The sequence below is a fragment of the Phocoena sinus genome, chromosome 20, assembly GCF_008692025.1.
Source record: "Phocoena sinus isolate mPhoSin1 chromosome 20, mPhoSin1.pri, whole genome shotgun sequence".
NCBI lineage: Eukaryota > Metazoa > Chordata > Mammalia > Artiodactyla > Phocoenidae > Phocoena > Phocoena sinus.
In genome coordinates this window covers 2745844-2763762 of record NC_045782.1, presented here as the reverse complement: position 1 = coordinate 2763762, position 17919 = coordinate 2745844, and the positions used below count along the sequence as shown (strand labels likewise).

General features: G+C 42.0%; 1 protein-coding gene across 3 annotated transcripts; it reads left to right on the top strand.

Annotated features, from left to right (window-relative positions):
• Window positions 1-3174: 3174 nt before the first annotated feature.
• Window positions 3175-17483, top strand: ZNF286A (zinc finger protein 286A). Of its 3 annotated transcripts, XM_032617608.1 has the most exons (6): window positions 3183-3228; window positions 3520-3727; window positions 4763-4851; window positions 8346-8460; window positions 9520-9612; window positions 12927-17483. In XM_032617608.1, the coding sequence occupies exons 2-6, from the start codon at window positions 3691-3693 to the stop codon at window positions 14156-14158; spliced, it is 1566 nt and encodes a 521-aa protein (XP_032473499.1). In that variant the 5' UTR covers window positions 3183-3228; window positions 3520-3690; the 3' UTR covers window positions 14159-17483. The 3 variants fall into 3 exon arrangements, with proteins under 3 accessions (XP_032473500.1, XP_032473499.1, XP_032473498.1); XM_032617609.1 differs by having other exon boundaries at window positions 3175-3228; window positions 3520-4851; XM_032617607.1 differs by lacking the exons at window positions 3183-3228; window positions 3520-3727 and having other exon boundaries at window positions 4564-4851; window positions 12927-14181; window positions 15062-17483.
• The last annotated feature ends 436 nt before the right edge of the window (window positions 17484-17919 follow it).

The window sequence follows — 17919 nt, the reverse complement described above, 5'->3', positions numbered from 1 at the left end:
TTTGGTTTTTGACCCAAGAACTAGACTCAGCCAAATGGAGGCTCCTCATATCCTCCCTGTCCTTGGAATGTACATTCTGCCCACTGTTCCCACAGTAGGAGTTGTTTCAGGGATGCAGCCTTGAGAGAGCAGTGTGTTGTTGAGAACATCTGGACTGAATACGTGATTGAACCCACTTAAGGCCTCTGTGTTAACTTTTAAGACTCTGGTGGTTGGGTGCAGAGATCAATTCGTCTTGTGGCAGGCCCAAGACAAGGCTCGTATCTGAGTTCCCTTATTAATCCTGCCACCTACCAACCTGGATTGTGGTCTGCATCTTTCTTTGGTCTCTCCTTGCCCCCCATATACAGGGGCCAGTTTCGAATTTCACCCAGGAAACTCCTGAAGTTGTGAACCAACATTTATGTTGTTAGATTTTATTATAACGTGTAATGTCTTTTCATATATTTCCTGTTTGTCTTTCAATGAGCACTTTCCATCCAAGTTCTTTAACCTTTATTTCTCCATAATTTGTGGTTGTTATTTCTTAAAACATGCTCTCCTGTTTATTCTTTCTTCCCTTCTAGGACTCTCATTATATGAATATCTAGTCAGTTTCGATATTGCTTAACATTCCTTTCACATTTTTCAAGTTTCTATCGCTTCCTGATATCTTATGGCAAAGTAGACTTCCTTGATCCGAGAGTCCAGCTTTCAAATTCACTCTTCAGTTTTACACATTCTGCTAGTCATTAAAAAATTGAATACTATGACAAGTTCTTGCTTAATATTTCTTATGTCCTCCTTTAACTCTTTTAGGAAAGCTTTTTAAAAATACATACATTCTAAATGGCCCACTAATTCTGCCTTATCTGTTATAGATCGTTCAAATTATTGTTTTTCTTTTATAGCAATAGAATGCTTCAGATCTTATTTTTTCACTGTGAGTCCACATTCCCCAATCCCAGGATATAAGCTGGTAATGTAGGGACAAAGGGAACCAAAACCCTGGGGGTATTTCCTATACCTCCTTCAACTCACTAGGAAGGGAACAAGCTGTGGCTGAATTATATGTATGTATGTGTATGTGGGGAGGGAAAAGGGGGCTTACGGAAATTTGAGTTATTTTCAAAGCAGAGAATCTATGATGTTAAAATTGGGGCAAGACCACTCCCCATTTACCTCCCTCTTCCTACCAGGTGATCTTATCCCACAAGGAACCTCATCGTCCCACCTCTTTTTTGCAATAATCATCTGGCTCACGGTGTGTGTGTTTGTGCATGTATATGTGTGTGTGTGTGTTTGTGTGTATCAGGGTGGGAGAAAGGTGAATAAAAACCTTTGAGGTGGAGCTGCCTGTATCTTGTATTACTATCCACGCCTCTCCCAGACCAGCTCTAAGGTTACCCTGTGTGATGGTGAAAGAGTGGGCAAAGATTTACCTGGGGCAGTTTGGGAGTGAACAGAAAGGAGCACCCAAAACAACAGAAAGCACCTCCCTGCAGTCCCCTTGGGCCATCTGGTGCTATCCATTGCTGCTACCATTCCCTCCCCATGTAGACACACACACACACACACACACACACACACACACACACACACACACACACACCCTGTAGGACCAACTGTAGCCATCTGTCTCCCAGAACGTCTCCAATCAGTTTTTCAATAGTTTCTCAATCCAACAACCTCCCTCCTTCCAGAGGCATCCAGGTTGGGTTTTGGACAAGGAGCTAGCCACTTACATTAGGATGCTGTGTTAGCTACCTTTTTCTGTATAACAATATTACTACAGACTTAGTGGCTCAAAACAGCACACACTTATTATCTCACGGTATCTGTGGCTAAAGGTCCGGGCACAGCTTAGCTGGGTCCTCTGCAGCCAGCTGTCAAGGTTTCAGCCAGGTCTGGGTTCTCATATGAACTCTACGAGGGATGATCTACTTCCAAGCACCTGGGGGTTGTTGGCAGGGGTTAGGTCCCTACTGGCTGACAATTCCCTGTCAGGTGGATTTCCCCAACATTACACTTGCTTCACCAATGCCAGCAAAGAGGATTACCCTAGCAAAACAAGCATTAGAATCATGTCACCTTTGTTATGTTTTATGGGTTAAAAGTGAGTCACAAGTCCTATCCACACTCAGTGGGGGGTGGATTACACACAGGTGTGAATACCAGGAGGCTCAGATGATGAGAACCACATTGGAAAATGAGAACTGGATAAGGGGGTGCCTTCTTGTAGGAACTAAAAATCATCTTTCCCAAAGTTTTTGAAAGCCATTGAAGGGTTAAGTAACATCTTATTCTTGCTTTAGAACGATCACGAGCCAGAACGTGTGGCAAATAGATTGGTGGGAAAGCAAACCCGACTTGTAGAAATCAGCTAAGAGACTGGTACTGTAATCCTAGTGAAATGTCGGTGGCTAGAACTAGGGTAATACTGGTGGGAAAAGAGAAAGATGGACAAACTGGAGAATACAATAAATAGGACTTCGCGAAGAACAGATAGCGAGAGTTGAGGATATTCTGCTTCTGGCTTTTGCAAATGGGTTTGTGAGCAGTAATATTATTCACTAAGAAGAAGAGGGGCATTTAGACATTTTGAGTTTGGGTGTGCGCAGTAACAGAATTAGAGACGAAACGTGCTCCCTTGAGAGAACACCTCCTTTGATAAATCTAATTTTTATGCTTGCAAATAACCCGTTCCTCAAATTTGTTGAAACTGGTTAAATCTTTTCAACTCCCCTATCTCACACGTGTGTATTTTCAGTATAACAAGTAGCCTACGGACGCATGCACATCGGTTTGCAAAGTACACCTTTCACATTGTTTGACGGCAAAGGATGAGCCTTGGGAGGACAAGAATATGGGGAAAGCCATATACTCTAAGATACCTTGCACTGGAGTGACGTGCGTGGGTAGCTTCAGCAGCACCAAGTACAGACACAGCGTCGGACCCGCAACAACGCAGCTCTGTGGTTCACGCTCTCGCGTGTCCGCGGGATCCCGCACGAGCTAAGCGACCGCTACTCTCGCGAGAGGTAGGGAGACCGCAGCTGCTTGGATTCCCCAAACCGCGCTACCAGAGCTCCCACCTGCTGAGGAGCGGAGTCCGGCCACTCCCGCGGGCTTCTGGGAATCGTAGTTCCGGGGCCGGACGAGGCCCGCCAGTCTTGCCCTGTGCTTTTGCGCATGCGCGGCCCCGCTGGCCAGAGAAGTTCGTAGCCTTTGTGAGGCCCGGTGTGGGAGGTGAGTTGTTGCTCAGGTGCGGCTCTCCTTGCTCGTCCTCGGCGGTGCCCCCGGGACATTAGTCTGCGCCGAGCCGGGTGGAGTGAGCGCTGGAGAAAGGGGCGTCGAGGGCAGGCACGAGCCCCATCCCCGAAGCCCCGGGCCGCGGGGTGGGCGGGGGCTTGGTCTGCGCAGCGGCCCCTTGGCTGCGGCCCCGGCGCCTTTCCTCCGGCCGCTCGGCCCCCGCGCAGCTCCGAGCGGCAGCGCCAGGCGCGAGCGCCCAGCTTCAGGGATGCTGTCCCGGCTTTCCAGGTGCCAGCCTCGAGGGCCAAGCCGGTTCGGGACGGAGCGAAGCCTTTCGGAGGAGCCCCCCGAGGGGAGGCGGGAAGGAGGACCACGAGGCCTCGGGGCTTCCCGCTCCTCCGCGCGGAGAGGGCTGCGCTGGGGGGAGAGCTGAACCTTCGCGGCCGGGAGGTGGTGACCATGGAGACAGATATGGCCGAAATGCCTGGGAAGAGCGGTGAGGGGGGCCGGTGTTGACCTTGTGCTGGGGGCCTCCTGAACGGGAGTCGCTGCTGTCCGGCTCCTTTGTCTGGGGATGGAAGGGCTCTTTGGGTGAGAGTGGAGGGCTTGCTGTGGGATCCCAGCTGGGTGCACAGCGGACCCTCCAAAGACACCCCCAAAATGTGAGCGAAATGTCAGCTTCTGAGGCTTGAGCATAGCCTCGTACTTTGTCTCACACCTTCTTCCTTCCCGGGGGATTATACCATCCTAGCCTCATCAGTGGGTCTGACAGTTTAGCTTTTTTTGGTTGGCAAAAGTATTTTCCACCACTGTTCCTCCACTTTGGACGAAAACCCTTTGGTTTCAGTAGAGCAGATACTTTTGATTAATAGAGGAGGCACCAGGCAGAGGAGTCAGTGACTGGCTTCCAGCTCTCCTAGAAGTTTGGTCTGTGGCCTCTTATATCAGAATCCACACCCCGCCCCTACCTGTGCTTGTTGGATTTCTAGATTGTACCCCAGTCTCAACTAGTGATAATTATTTAGAGATGGGATCCAGCAAGCTACATTTGGACTAAGCTTGCAGGGTGATTTTTCAGAACCGTTGAGCCTCTTTTTCCCATATTAATTTAATGTAGATTAAGCTCAGAGAAAAACTTATTTTAATTTCCAGATCAGAGAGTGCCGTCTTCCAGGACGGCGTTGTTTCAGGCTCCCTTCAGTTGCAGTGTTTGTAGGGACAACCAGGAGTACGGTGGTGGCAACTTTTTTTTTAATATTTATTTATTTATTTGGTTGCACTGGGTCTTAGTTGCGGCAGGTAGCCTCCTTAGTTGTGGCTCCAGGGCTCCTTAGTTGTGGCATGCAAACTCTTAGTTGCGGCATGCATGTGGCGTCTAGTTCCCTGACCAGGGATGAAACCGGGGCCGCCTGCATTGGGAGCACGGAGTCTTATCCACTGGGCCACCAGGGAAGTCCTGAGAATTTTAAGCTCATAAATCTGAGTCACAAGATAGATCTAGGCCCTATCATGACTGCTTTCTTGCCCTTAGCTCTGTCTTCCCAGGATTCTCCCTTTTCCCAAGAAAAGAGCACAGAAGAGGGAGAAGTGGCAGCTTTGCACCTCACAGCCAGATCACAGGTGAGTGAGTCTCTGCTGGTTATTGAAATTCCACCTTATTTCTCGGAGTGCAGACGCACTCCCTTCTTTTTGATGTGGAGCTTCTGTGTCCACTAGAGCTGAATTCTAACTCTAAGAGACAACTCGAGTGACTAAAGGGCTCAGTGGAAAATGTTTTCTGCTTCTTCGTGGTATCTTGTCCGTCTAGTATTTATTATCACTCAGAAGGCGTGGAAGGAGCATTGCCCTCCTTTAGCCCATTAGCTAATTTCTATGCTTGTTATTTGGGAAACGATTTTAAAAGACAATGTGGTGCATACCTCTTAAAATGTATGTTTCACTAGGGGAAACAACATACACATGACTGTTAAGTAGGAATTTAAGAAAACACCTGAAGTGCTGGAGTGAATTATGAACATAGTGAGTACTCAAATAGTTCAAAGGAATGCTGGAAAAGGAAGCCTATAGAAGATTTAATTTAAAGAGTTAGAATCCAGCCCAACAAGATGATGAATGCAGATGTATTTTAGAGGTGAACTGTTACCAAGTTACAACTCAGTTTCCAAACTCTCACTTCCCCAAGGGCAAATATTAAGAATTGCTGAATTTAAGCGGTAGTTGTATATGGGTGATTAGTGTGTTAGTCTCTCAACTTTTTGTATGTCTGAACATCTTTCTTAAACGAAGTTGAGCGGGAGTGTGTGTGTCATACCACATGGTGTGTGTCATACCACGATGTGTGTGTCATACCACAATGTGTGTGTCATACCACAATGCAAAGATTCCTCCACTAGCCTCTCTTTTTGCTACTTTAATCCAAAGTGTGAAAGTGGGCATTGCACATTGCTGCCGTTTGTCAACGTGATTTCCCAGGATCCTTGTATACTTGTTTGCCTCCATTGGTTTCTTAAATACCTTACGTGAATATTGAAGACTTTATTAGTCAAGAAGCTTTAAGTTGCACCTGATGAAAACTCGATTCAAACTGGCTTAAGCAAAAAGAGGTATTTATTGACTATTATAAGTGAAAAATCCAGGTCTGGCTAAAATTGAGTTCAGGCAGTGACATTAGAATCTATTTTCTCCATTTCAGTGACCTTTTCTTTTCTTTCTGTGTGTTTTGCAGTCAAGCAGGCTTTTCTTCTCGTGCAGGGTAGCCCCTAACAAATTTAGGCCTACATCTTCCCACGTTGAAGATCATTGAAAAGGGGCATCTTCCCTTCTGGTCGTTCCAGAAGAAGGACTGAGGTTAACTCTATAATGGGTATTAGGCCCATTGTTGGACCATTATTGGCAAATCTGAGTGTGATGATCAGACTAGAAAATATACCTGTACCTACACATACAAACACACATCCCACCCATGGGTCAGAGATGGGGTTTTACTACCTGAACTGCATGGACTAATAGTGGTCAAGCATAGCAGCCAGAGGAAAGTCAGAGTACAGATACCAAAAAAAGGGTGAATGCTTTATACATTTCAGCACATTAATATTAGATTCAGGACTGCTTGTATAGCTTCAGAATTGATTAAACCTTTTATGGAAGTTTTTAAAACTATCCTTTTTGCATTGCATTGGATTTTGTTTGATGCTAATACTGCAACTGTCTTTCTTATTAGAATTTGCCTGGGCTGTTTATCTTTTACTTATTAGACTTTTTTAATAATTAGAGTTTTAATTTTTGCTCATGGTAACCAGGTGAACGGTACAGACGTATATAAATATTAAAGTATATTACCCGTCCTTACTTTCCCAAGTTCAGTCCACCACCTCTCCCTACTGAGGATAACGGTTTGGTGTACATTTTTCCATATGTTTTTGTTGAGCTTCAAGTACTGTATTCAAATATGTAGTATACTATATTTCCTTCCATCCCCCCCTCCATCCCCAACTTTGGGGTGTTGTCTGGATCTCTTTTCTGTAAAGAGGATGTGGCTATTTTAAGAAACCTTTTTATAAGAGAAATTAATTTATTCATATTATTATGATTACTTGTATGTTTCACATTTTTCTTGCTATGTGATTTTTATAATTCTGTTTACTATGCTTTGTTCTTTTGTATTTTTTTGTGCCTTTTGTGCTGTGGTTCGCATTTTTGTTATTCTGATTTTTTTTTTTTTTTCTTTTATGGTTTGGAAGTTAATTTCCACTGTCAGTTTAGCTATAGATATGCAGATTGTAGGATCAAAGTTATTTTTTCCCACAGTATCTTGTCTATTTAGTAGCTGCTTAATGATTTTTACATTTTATTTTCCAAGGATGATTCTTATATTTTTTAAGTCTCAGATTATTTCCATTTTGAGGAACTTTATTTTGAAATAATTTGAGACTTATAGAAATTTAGCAAGTGGTAGAAAGATTTCTCATATGCTCTCCTTTCAGATTCTCCAAAATTTAGCATTTCACCTCACTTTTATTATTCTTTTTCCAAAATCAGGACGTTAACATTGGTATAGTACTATAACCTACTGCTCTTATTCAGATTTCCCAGCTGTCTTATTTTTCTTGTTTTTCTTCCCCTTAATTTCTACTTTTATCCTGTAATTCCTTCTGTTTTCCCTAATTTGTTGTTGGGTTCTGTCTCTAATTTGATTTGTATGCTTTGTTCATTTAATTACATTGATTTTCTTTTAATGAAATTGAAGTGTTTCCTCTGAGTACAATTTTAGCCTTACGGCATTGATTTTTGCGTTTTATTTCATTATTATTTTGAAATTTTGATACGTTTTTTTCAGTTACCAGTTATTGCTCTTTCTTTTCTGTTTTGGAATTTATTAACATTTACTTTGTTACTTTTGCAAGTGCTTCATGAACATTTAAATAGAAGGTGTTTTCTATCCAGTTATAGCATTTGGTATATATTTATTTCAGTAACCTGGAATATTATTCCCATTCTCTATGTCTTTACTTAAAGAGACGTGTTCAGTACTGGTATGTGTCTATCTCCATACAGTTTTTGTATTTTATGTCTTGTATAAATAACCCTATGGTGTTTACCCATAAACATTTATATGTGATATCTGTACCCTTAATGAATTTGTTGCTGTCATTTTCCAATTTAATGCATCTTGCCTTGAATTGATTCCGTGCTTCACTGGATTTGGTGCCAGTCTGTTCATTCCATGGTGAGGTCTCACAAGGAGAATTATACAGACACATGCCTTTTATTCTCTGCCTATATTTTGTTTACTTTGCCAGACTACATTGTTGATTCATTGTTGATTCATGTTTTAACTCTTTCTTCCCCAGAAAAATTAGTCTGTCAGTGGAGAAACCGTGGTCTTGTTTCGTTTGGTTCTCATGTTGAATCTTGGACAGTGTGCCTGGCACATAATTGATACCCAGTGACTTTCCATGGAACGTCCAGGACACATGAGAATGCTTGTCATTTTTCACAGTGATTTCCCCCGTTGAATATATCTACGCATCTACTCCAGGGCCAACAGAAACTGGGGCATGAAAGGGAGGCTGTGGAGTGACAGATGGTGAACAAAAGTATGTTTTGTGTCTTAGGCATCGGTGACATTCAAGGATGTGGCCATGGACTTTACCCCAGAGGAGTGGGGGAGGCTGGATCCTGCACAGAGGGACGTGATGCTGGAGAACTACAGAAACCTCGTCTCACTCTGTAAGGATGGGCTCCTGCCATGACTCCGGCTCCTGCTTATGGGGACATCATTACCTTATTGACAATAAAGTAGCATAACAAAGCCAATAATCGTAAAGTAGTGATCCCTTTGAGCCTAGAGAAAATCTGTTTCTGCTCTGGGTTCTTGGTGAAATGTCTAGGCTTGTTTTGTATCTGGAGTCTTTGGATTCAAGTGACGGAAACCGAATTCACACTAGCTTAAAAGGGAATCAGATATATTGTCAGGAATTTCTTTTATTTACCTGTTTTTTAATTACGTGGTATAGCTTGTCCTGATCTCCCTGTGTGGCACAGATGGCCATTGGCCGCTCTAGGGTTACATTATTCTTCCAGTTAGAGAGCTAAGGGAAAAAAGAAGGCTTCTATCCTGGGAGTTTCAGCAGATAGGGTCACATGTCCATCAGTGAAGCAGTAACTCGAGCCAGGGAGATAGAGTATGCTCTGACCAGTTTGGATACTGTGCCCGCCTCTGGGCAGGGGGAGGTATTTGCATGTGTACACATGTAGACACATGCATGTACACGTATGTGTTCGTATCAGTGGTGGAAGGAACTATGTTAGCTCCTCCCAAACCTCGTATAATAAATTCCCTAAGAAAGCAGGTTCTAGTAACTGAAGAAGGAAGAAAGGAGAAACATCAGAAGACAGCTAGTCACAGAGTCACAGGCTTGTGGTGCTGCCACTGGGGTCCCACTTCACACAACTCCTTCCCTGAGCTGAGGACGGGTCTGCAGTATCTCCCCAGAACTCCCACAGTAAACAAGACAAATTCTCTTCTATTTTTTTACAGGCTAAATATTTGTCTTTTCAAATGCATGTAACTCTTTATGAGGCCCAGGCTCTTGCTGCACCTGTTTTAAGGTTCATTTTGAGACCCCCCGCACCCTTATTCCAAAACTTCCTATGATGTCCTGTCTTTTTTGTGGATCCGGGGGTTGGGACCGTGCTCTGGAATAGAGCTTTGTGCCCATCACAAAGAGTTAAGTCCCTTTTCTTTTTTTTCTTTCTTTCTTTTTTTTTTTCTTTTTTAATGAGCAGGGCTTCCAGTTTCCAAACCTGAGAACCACAATTTGGAGAATGGAAAAGAACCATTGATGCTTGAGAGAAAAGCCCCCAAAAGCAGCTGTTCAGGTGAGTCAGATAGACGGGAATCTTCGGAAAGAATAACCCCACAAGACAGTAAAGAAGTGGCGCTCTTCAATGCTTAAGTAAGAATATAGAAGTGCCAACATGCTTTTAGTTTTTAAATATCTTATTTTAAATTATATTGCATTTTGAATACATACAAAGTCAAGGAAATAAAATAACACTGAGATCAAACACATGCTCACATTTGCTTCATTTGCCTTTTTTCTTTTCCTTCTTTTTGTAATGTAAAATAGATTAAAATGTCATAACTGTACAGTTTTATGAATTTTCCCAAATTGAACACATTCATGTAGCTAGCATCCACATCAGGAAACAACCTTACTAATAAAAAAAATTAAAAAAACACAAAATATAATTAATATACTTTCCAGATAATTGGCTATTCTGATACTACACCAAAGTTGGGCGAGTTGTAGTTTCTTAAAGGTTAGGTGCAAGGTGCATCTGAAACCATATCCATGAATTTTTCCTACTCTTAAAATCTATTGATGTTTTGGGAAATATTGGTTCACTGAGTTATGCATATCTTCCAAATATTGACACAATACATTATGCGATGTTTTAAAAACCACAATTTTCAGTGTCACCACTGACCTTACCAGAAAAGTCTTTCAGTATTAGGAAGCTATCAAGCTCTCAGTGGTAGATAAAAGTTTTCCAAAATTCTAATTTCTGCCCAAAAGCTCACATTTTATCAAATACTGTCAATTGTTTTCCTTGAAGTGACAGGCTCGTTTTTTTTTTCAGTTTTGAGGAAATATCTGCCAAATACCCAACATGGATAACATAGTTTGTCAGTGACTCTTTCAAGTAAAAGTGATGGTCCATGAAAAAAAAAAAAGGCCAGTTTAGCTCTCAAAGAGTCTCATGAGTGGTGTTCCTCAAGGCAAGCATCATACTTTGATATGAGCAGACTTGCATTATGAATATTTCCTATTTCATCATCCAGAATATTAAGAAGGCATGTAGTCAAGGTTTAATAAATAAAATTAATTTATTAAGTTAATAACGATTCCTGTTGTTTCCTCAGAAATTTTTACGTGAAACTGGCTTTTTTTTTTTTTTTTTTTTTTTAACTGAGAGTACATGGTGGGGAAAAATACAACAACTACTAGTACATTTGGTGTCTTGTCCTGATTTGTGCGTAAGTTGTGGGCAGTTTTACCACCATCACTTTTGCAACATCAGTGCAAATGTCAAGACGATGAAAAAGGCAAATAAGATGTAAGCATTATTCTGAAAATAGTTTTGAACCTACAGACTCCCAGGAGTCCTCAGACCACACTTTGAGGTCACAGCCTCTACGTACCTACACTATCCTTGTATCAATTTATGTTTTACTGATTTAACAAACACTTATGTAGCACTGATGCTGTGTCAGAGTTTTAAGTGTTTTATAAATATTTTCATTATGTGTTCCTTAAGGTAGGTGTTGTTTTTATTCCTCACGAGGTAGGTACCGTTATTGCCCCATCTTACAGATAAGGAAACTGAAGTAGAAACGTAAAAAAACATGCTCCAGGTCACACAGCTAGTAAGTGGCAGAGCTGGGATTAAATTCATGCATTCTGATTTCAGAGTCCATTGCTCTCAACCACTGTACTCTTCCTAAATGTCCCCTCTCACCTTGGGGCTTCTGTACCTGTCATTCCCTCTACCTGGAACACTTACCCCCGTTCTTCTCTACCTGTTACCTGGAACACTCACCCCCGTGCTTCTGTACCTGTTACCGGGAACACTCACCCCCGTGCTGCTGTACCTGTTACCCGGAACACTCACCTGAGCCCCAAACCCAATTCAATTTCAGCTCAGTCATTTACCTTCTCAGGGAGGCCTCTCCTCATCCCCCTGGGTTCCCCTTATCATCCTTCACAGCATCATTTGCCTTTTATTTCTTAGTACTTACTACAGGTGCATTTTTATATGTATTTGTAGATGTTAGACTAAATTTTCTCTCCCTTCATGTACATATGGACTGTGTGTTTTTCCCCAGAGCCTAGCGTATGGTAGACATCCAATAGGTAATCGTTGAATAAATGGATAGAAGAATACATAGATGAAGGAACAGAATTCACTTGGCTGTGTGGAATGAGGGGCAGATCTAACTTAACTGTCTTTTGAATGTTTAATCACTCACAGGACCATTTGTTGTAAACACAAATTATCTTTAGTTCACTGACTGAAATACTACCTTTGTATTGTCCTTAATTCCTATATTTACTTGACTTCTGAAATTGCCCTTTTGTTTCATTGGTCTATTTACTTATTCCTTTGAACGAAACTCTTTATTTTAGCTTTATAGTTTCATATTGAATATAAAAATTCTAATAGATTTATAGTAGATATATTCAGAGAGGTTGGCTTCCATCCTTGCCCTCTCTATTCTGGTGTTCTCTCTGTAGGCAATCATTTTTATTAGTATTTCATTTATCTGTTCTTAGTTTTGGAAAATATAACCAAATATGTCTATATATTTGTATCTCCCCTTGTGTCTCCTGCACAAAAAGTAGCAGACCATACACGCTCCTTCACAGCTTGCTGGGTTTTTTAAGTTTAACGTATCCTGAAGATCACTTCGTAGCAATATGTAGAGATCATTCTCATATTATTTTAAGTTGCACATACTTCATTGTATGTGTACACCATAGTTTAATCGTTCTTTATAGTATTAAAATATTACTGTATTTTAATATTTGAGATGTTACCAGTCTTTTGCTACCTCAGTTAGTGTTGTAATGATTAGCCTTGTTCAGATATAATTTAATGTATCTGCCATTATATCTTTGGGAGATCACTGATTTTTCAACAGGGACATATTATAAAAGAATTCTTAGGGAAGATTTTAAACTGGAAATGGAATGCGTATTAGGATGTGAGTAGGGTTGGGTAACTGAAAATTTAGAAGTCATCACTGTGCCCTGCACTAAGGTGGTAACTACCTGGAAGTTTATGACAGCACTTGATATTCTATACAGGTTGTTCCTCCCCTTTCCTGATCTGGGATGCTCATTTCCTGCTCATCTGGTGAAATGGTGCTTCATCTGCATCCCTCCTCCTGTCTTTCTGGTCATCTTTCCCCCATTCTGATTCCTGGGTAGGGTCTGCTGATTTTCTCTGCATCTACTGTGCATTTGTTTCCCTCCATTTGCTTCTCTTTGCAAGTCATCTTCTAAGAGTCAGATCCACTTATTCGTTGAAGCCATGCTCTTCACCTTCATTAACTCTTACCCGTTACAGACCTGCCTTTTTGTTGAACTCAGAAAACAAAGGAAATTTGCATTTCCAATTTGTTTCAGACTCAGAGACTAGACCCGGGAGCAAAGATTCAACTTCAGTGCAAGATTTTTCCAAAGAAGAATCATGCCAGGTTGCAGTCATAGACAGGCTGACAAGGAATGGTGTCTATGACTCCAACTTGGAAACAACTCTCTCATGTGAAAATCGGTTAGAGAATCAGCAAGGAAATCAGGAGAGATGCTTAAGAGAAATGTTCACCCACATGAATTCACTCCCGGAAGAGAGAGCTCGTGAGCATGGTGTTTACTGGAAAAACTTGAACCAGAAGTCAGTACTTCTCACTCAAGACAGAGTTCCCAAAGGATCCTGTGCCTTCCATACCCTTGAAAAAAGATTGAAACAGAAATCAACCTTAATGAAAAAGCAGAGGACCTACAAAGAGAAGAAACCTCATAAATGTAATGACTGTGGTGAGCTCTTCACTTACCATTCAGTGCTCATTCGACACCAGAGAGTCCATACCGGGGAAAAACCCTACAGCTGCACCGAGTGTGGGAAGTCTTTCAGCCACAGGGCCAACTTAACTAAACATCAGAGAACTCACACTAGAATTCTCTTCGAGTGCAGCGAATGCAAGAAGGCCTTCACAGAAAGCGCATCCCTTGCAATACATCAGAGGATTCACATTGGAGAGAGACCGTATGAGTGCAGTGAGTGTGGGAAAGGCTTTAATCGAAGCACACACCTCGTGCAGCACCAGCTGATCCACACAGGGGTGAAACCTTATGAATGCAACGAGTGTGATAAAGCCTTCATTCATTCTTCAGCACTCATTAAACATCAAAGAACTCACACTGGAGAGAAACCCTATAAATGTCAGGAATGTGGGAAAGCCTTTAGCCACTGCTCATCCCTTACCAAACATCAGAGGGTTCATACCGGAGAAAAACCCTATGAATGTAGTGAATGTGGAAAAACCTTCAGTCAGAGCACACATCTTGTTCAGCATCAGAGAATTCACACCGGAGAGAAACCCTACGAGTGTAATGAATGTGGGAAAACCTTCAGCCGGAGCTCAAATTTCGCTAAACATCAAAGAATTCATATTGGGAAGAAACCATACAAATGTAACGAATGCGGAAAAGCCTTCATTCATTCATCAGCCCTTATTCAACACCAGAGAACTCATACTGGGGAGAAACCATATAGGTGTAACGAATGTGGAAAAAGCTTTAAGTGCAGTTCATCCCTCATCAGACATCAAAGGATTCACACGGAAGAGCAGCCCTGAAAAATGACTGAATGTGAAGAAATGTGAGTTGGTTTTATCGCTATGTTAAATACCTGAGCATTTTGTGTGGAAGACACATAAACTGCTGTCTGAGGACCAGTTCTGTGTGTATCTAACTCTACTTACATAATACATAGCTTTGAGGCATAAACAGAATGTTCCTTATATCCATTGATTTGATCATTCTGAATGCTTCCAGCCAGGAATCTCATAGGTTGATCCCTAACCCACCCCCCTTGCCCCCCAATACCCTTTTGTGGAAATTCAGAAAATCCTTGGGAGTGGGTAGCAATGCAATCAATGTGAAATCCAGTTCCCCCCTCTTTGTCACATCAAAGCCTGTTATAGCATCTCACTTTGTAAGGACATTCTTATCTGGTAGGTGAGGCAGAGGGCTCATATTCTCATCATTGGGAAGACACAGAGCTGTTCCTTTTTGAATCCAAAGTGGAGACCCAGATATACAGAGAATGTCATTTCTTTTACATTAACTATAAAAACTTAAAGGTTAAGAGCTGAAATGTGCTTTGGATTTCCTCCCAACCCCAAAGGCTACTATCTCATTTGATGAATATAAGCGGTCTAAATTATGCTCACATGGGTTACGCTGAGATTTAGATGATTATTATTCCCCCGCTGGGTACATCTTCACTTTACACTTCCTTGGAAGTTACCCTGAGGTAGAGAAAGAGTCAGAACCTTAACTGTAGTTTTTGATCAAGTCCCTCTTTTCTTATCCTTGGCTCTGAATGAATCCTTGGTTTTCTGTAATCACAGTATTAGGGAGATTTCATTTCTTTACCTTATTCTGCTCTCTGTAAAGTATGTTTTGTCACTTGGAGAGAAAGCCCCTGGGATGTACAGAGTGAAAAGTTGATGGGTTCCATGTGTGGTTACATATAGGGTCTCGGACAAGAAGAAGAACTGAAGCAGCTTTGAGGCACAAACACCGTGTCACATACGGAAGAGAGTCACAGGACAGTGACTTCAGGAGGACAGGCGGCTTCTCCCCCTACCCCGCACCCCGGGAAGAAGTTGTCGTTTCTCAGGCCTCACGTTTACCCACATTTTTTTGTTGTCCTCCTGTTTGTTGGTTGGTCTTTGCTGTATCCCCGGGCCCCAAGGAAGATAGAAAAGGCTTGAAGCCACAGTGATCGATTGACATAAGTTACATGGGTGACCAAAGAACCGTGTGATGGGATTAGAAACAAAAGCAAAAGTTCAAATAAAAATTTAGCAAAACACTATACAAATGTCCGTTTTTATTGTTGCTTTGTTATACGGTGTGAAAAGAAGATTATAGAAAAGATAGAGAGGGAAAGATTAGTTACAGGTTTCTTCTTTCTCCTCTCCTAAATCCTATCCTTGGACATTCAGCAATCAGCCCGCACTCTTCCCCCTACACATTATCCCAGTTACTTCTTATAATTTTTATAGTTTCCTCTGTAGACCTTAGTTCTATTACTGAGGAAAAGAAGAGGAATAGAGTTTTTAAAAGTGGTGGTAAAACAGGTCAAGGTCAAGTCTAATCCAGCAATGATGGAAATCAAAACAATAGGAAATGGGACGGGAAGGACTGGGAAGAAAGAGGCTTTGAAAAGCATTTTTAAAAAACAAGAATACATTGAAAGGGGCCGAGGTCTGAGAGGTGAGGGTCGGAGAATGGCTGACACAGGACAAAATAAACAAAATAGAGCTCAGCCCTCTCATCACCTCGATATTCAGATTAACGGTCTGAGGTGGAAGTTGACAAGCTATGGCCTGGACCCACTACCTAGTTCTGTAAATAATGTTTAATTGGAACTGGGCTTCACTCATCATTTACAAGTGTTTGGCTGTTTTTGTGCTAAAAGAGCAGAGTTGAATAGTTCGAGCAGAGATTACATGTCCCGGAAAATATTTGCTGTTTCTCAACAGGCCAAATGCTTGAGTGAGAAGAAATTCATCTGGGGGCCAATATTTGACTAACCCAAAATCAATGGGTTTGAATTCTGCCACCTCCACTTGGCAATTCTGTGACTTTGGAAAGCTACTTCCTGTTTCTGAGCCCCAGTTTGCTTATCTGTAAAATGGGGACAGATCAACCCTCTCTCAAGGCTGTTGTGAAGATAAGACAATGAATGTAAAGAACCTGGCACATAGTCAGTTGTATTGAGAGACCTCCTCCGCCTCTCTCATTCGCTTTCTCTCTCTCGTTAGTTTCCAGGAGCCCTCACATACGCTAAAATCCACAGATGCTCAAGTCCCTTATATTAAATGGTGTAGTACAGTCGGCCCTCCGTATCTGTGGCTTTTGCATCCTCAGATTCAACCAACCATGGATGGAAATTTGGATCCACTGTTGGTTGAATCTGCTGATGCAAAACCCTCGAATACGGAGGGCCGACAGTATTTATTGAAGAAATCCCCGTAAGTGGACCTGAGTAGTTCAAACCCATGCAGTTGGAGGATCCACTGTTACATATATTTTAATGAAGTGGTGAGTCTGTTTTAGGCTACCTGTAACAAAATATCATTGACTAAGTGGCTTATTTATAAACAACCTTCTCACAGTTCCAGAGACTGGGAAGTCCAGGATCAAGGCCCTGGCAGATTCAGTGTCTGGTGAGGCCTCCTCCCCAGTTCTCAGATGGCTATCTTTTCACTGTGTCCTGTCATGGTGGAAGGGCAGGGGAGCCCTCTGGGGCCTCTTTCATGAGGGCGCTAGTCCCATTCATGGGGGCTCTACCCTCATGACCTCATCACTTCCCAAAGGTCCTGCCTCCAAATACCACCACTTCGGGGATTGGAGTTCTACAGGAATTTGGGGGGGACACAAAGCATTCTGTCTATAGCAAGTGACTAAGCATCAATCAGAAATGACTTAAGAATGAGTGAGTCTTCCACACCTCTACTTAGTGATCTAGAGCCGACCATCCTGCTGCCTGGCGTATCGTAGAGGAGGGCTTCACTTCTTCCTGCTGTTGCTTCCATCTGGTGCAGCTCCCTGCACAGCCTCCTGGAGACCTCGTGGAATCTGCCTTTTTTCCTTCTAATTATCACTTAACCAGGAGCCACACCATGGTTCCAGAGACTCAAGTATTATTGTCATTTAATTAGTGTCAAAGGACTTACTCTAAGCTAGTTTTACGGAGAGCTCTGGCCCTTTGCGTTTCAGTATTTGTTCCTTTTATGCTTGGAGTTCAATCAGTTCTGACTGTGTATTTGTGCTCCCACAGGAATCTTGGAAGTTTTAGTGTTCTGCTTTTCAAATGTTTTTGGTTACGTGTAAACAAAATTTGATTGTTCTTATTGGCCCACTGTCAATAAAGATGTCATTTATATATTTGTTGTCAGAAACTTCTATAACTTGCTTTCAAATTCTCACTTAGGCATATTTTAAGAGGCAAAGAAAAACCAACTATAAAATATCTCCACATCATTCAGGAAACTGATCGCATTTCTAATTGTTCATCTTGGCTTCACAACCTCTGTAGACATGAGCTGGGGGATCACAACCCATGTATCTGCAAGAAGGTGAGAGAGCCAAGGAAGGTCGTTCCTACCAAATGATGCTTGAAGTCCTCAGGCCAAGCACACCCCTCACTTAGGCATACTGGGGAGACAAGGGAGGGGAGAACTTCATGTGAAAAGTACAGTTAAAACTAGGCCAAATATGCTAAAAAACTGATTTAAGGTAAACTTTGAATTACTTTTGGCTTCATCACCCAAAAGTATAAAAACGATAGTATAAGAATGTGTTATTCAAACTAGTTGGCAAT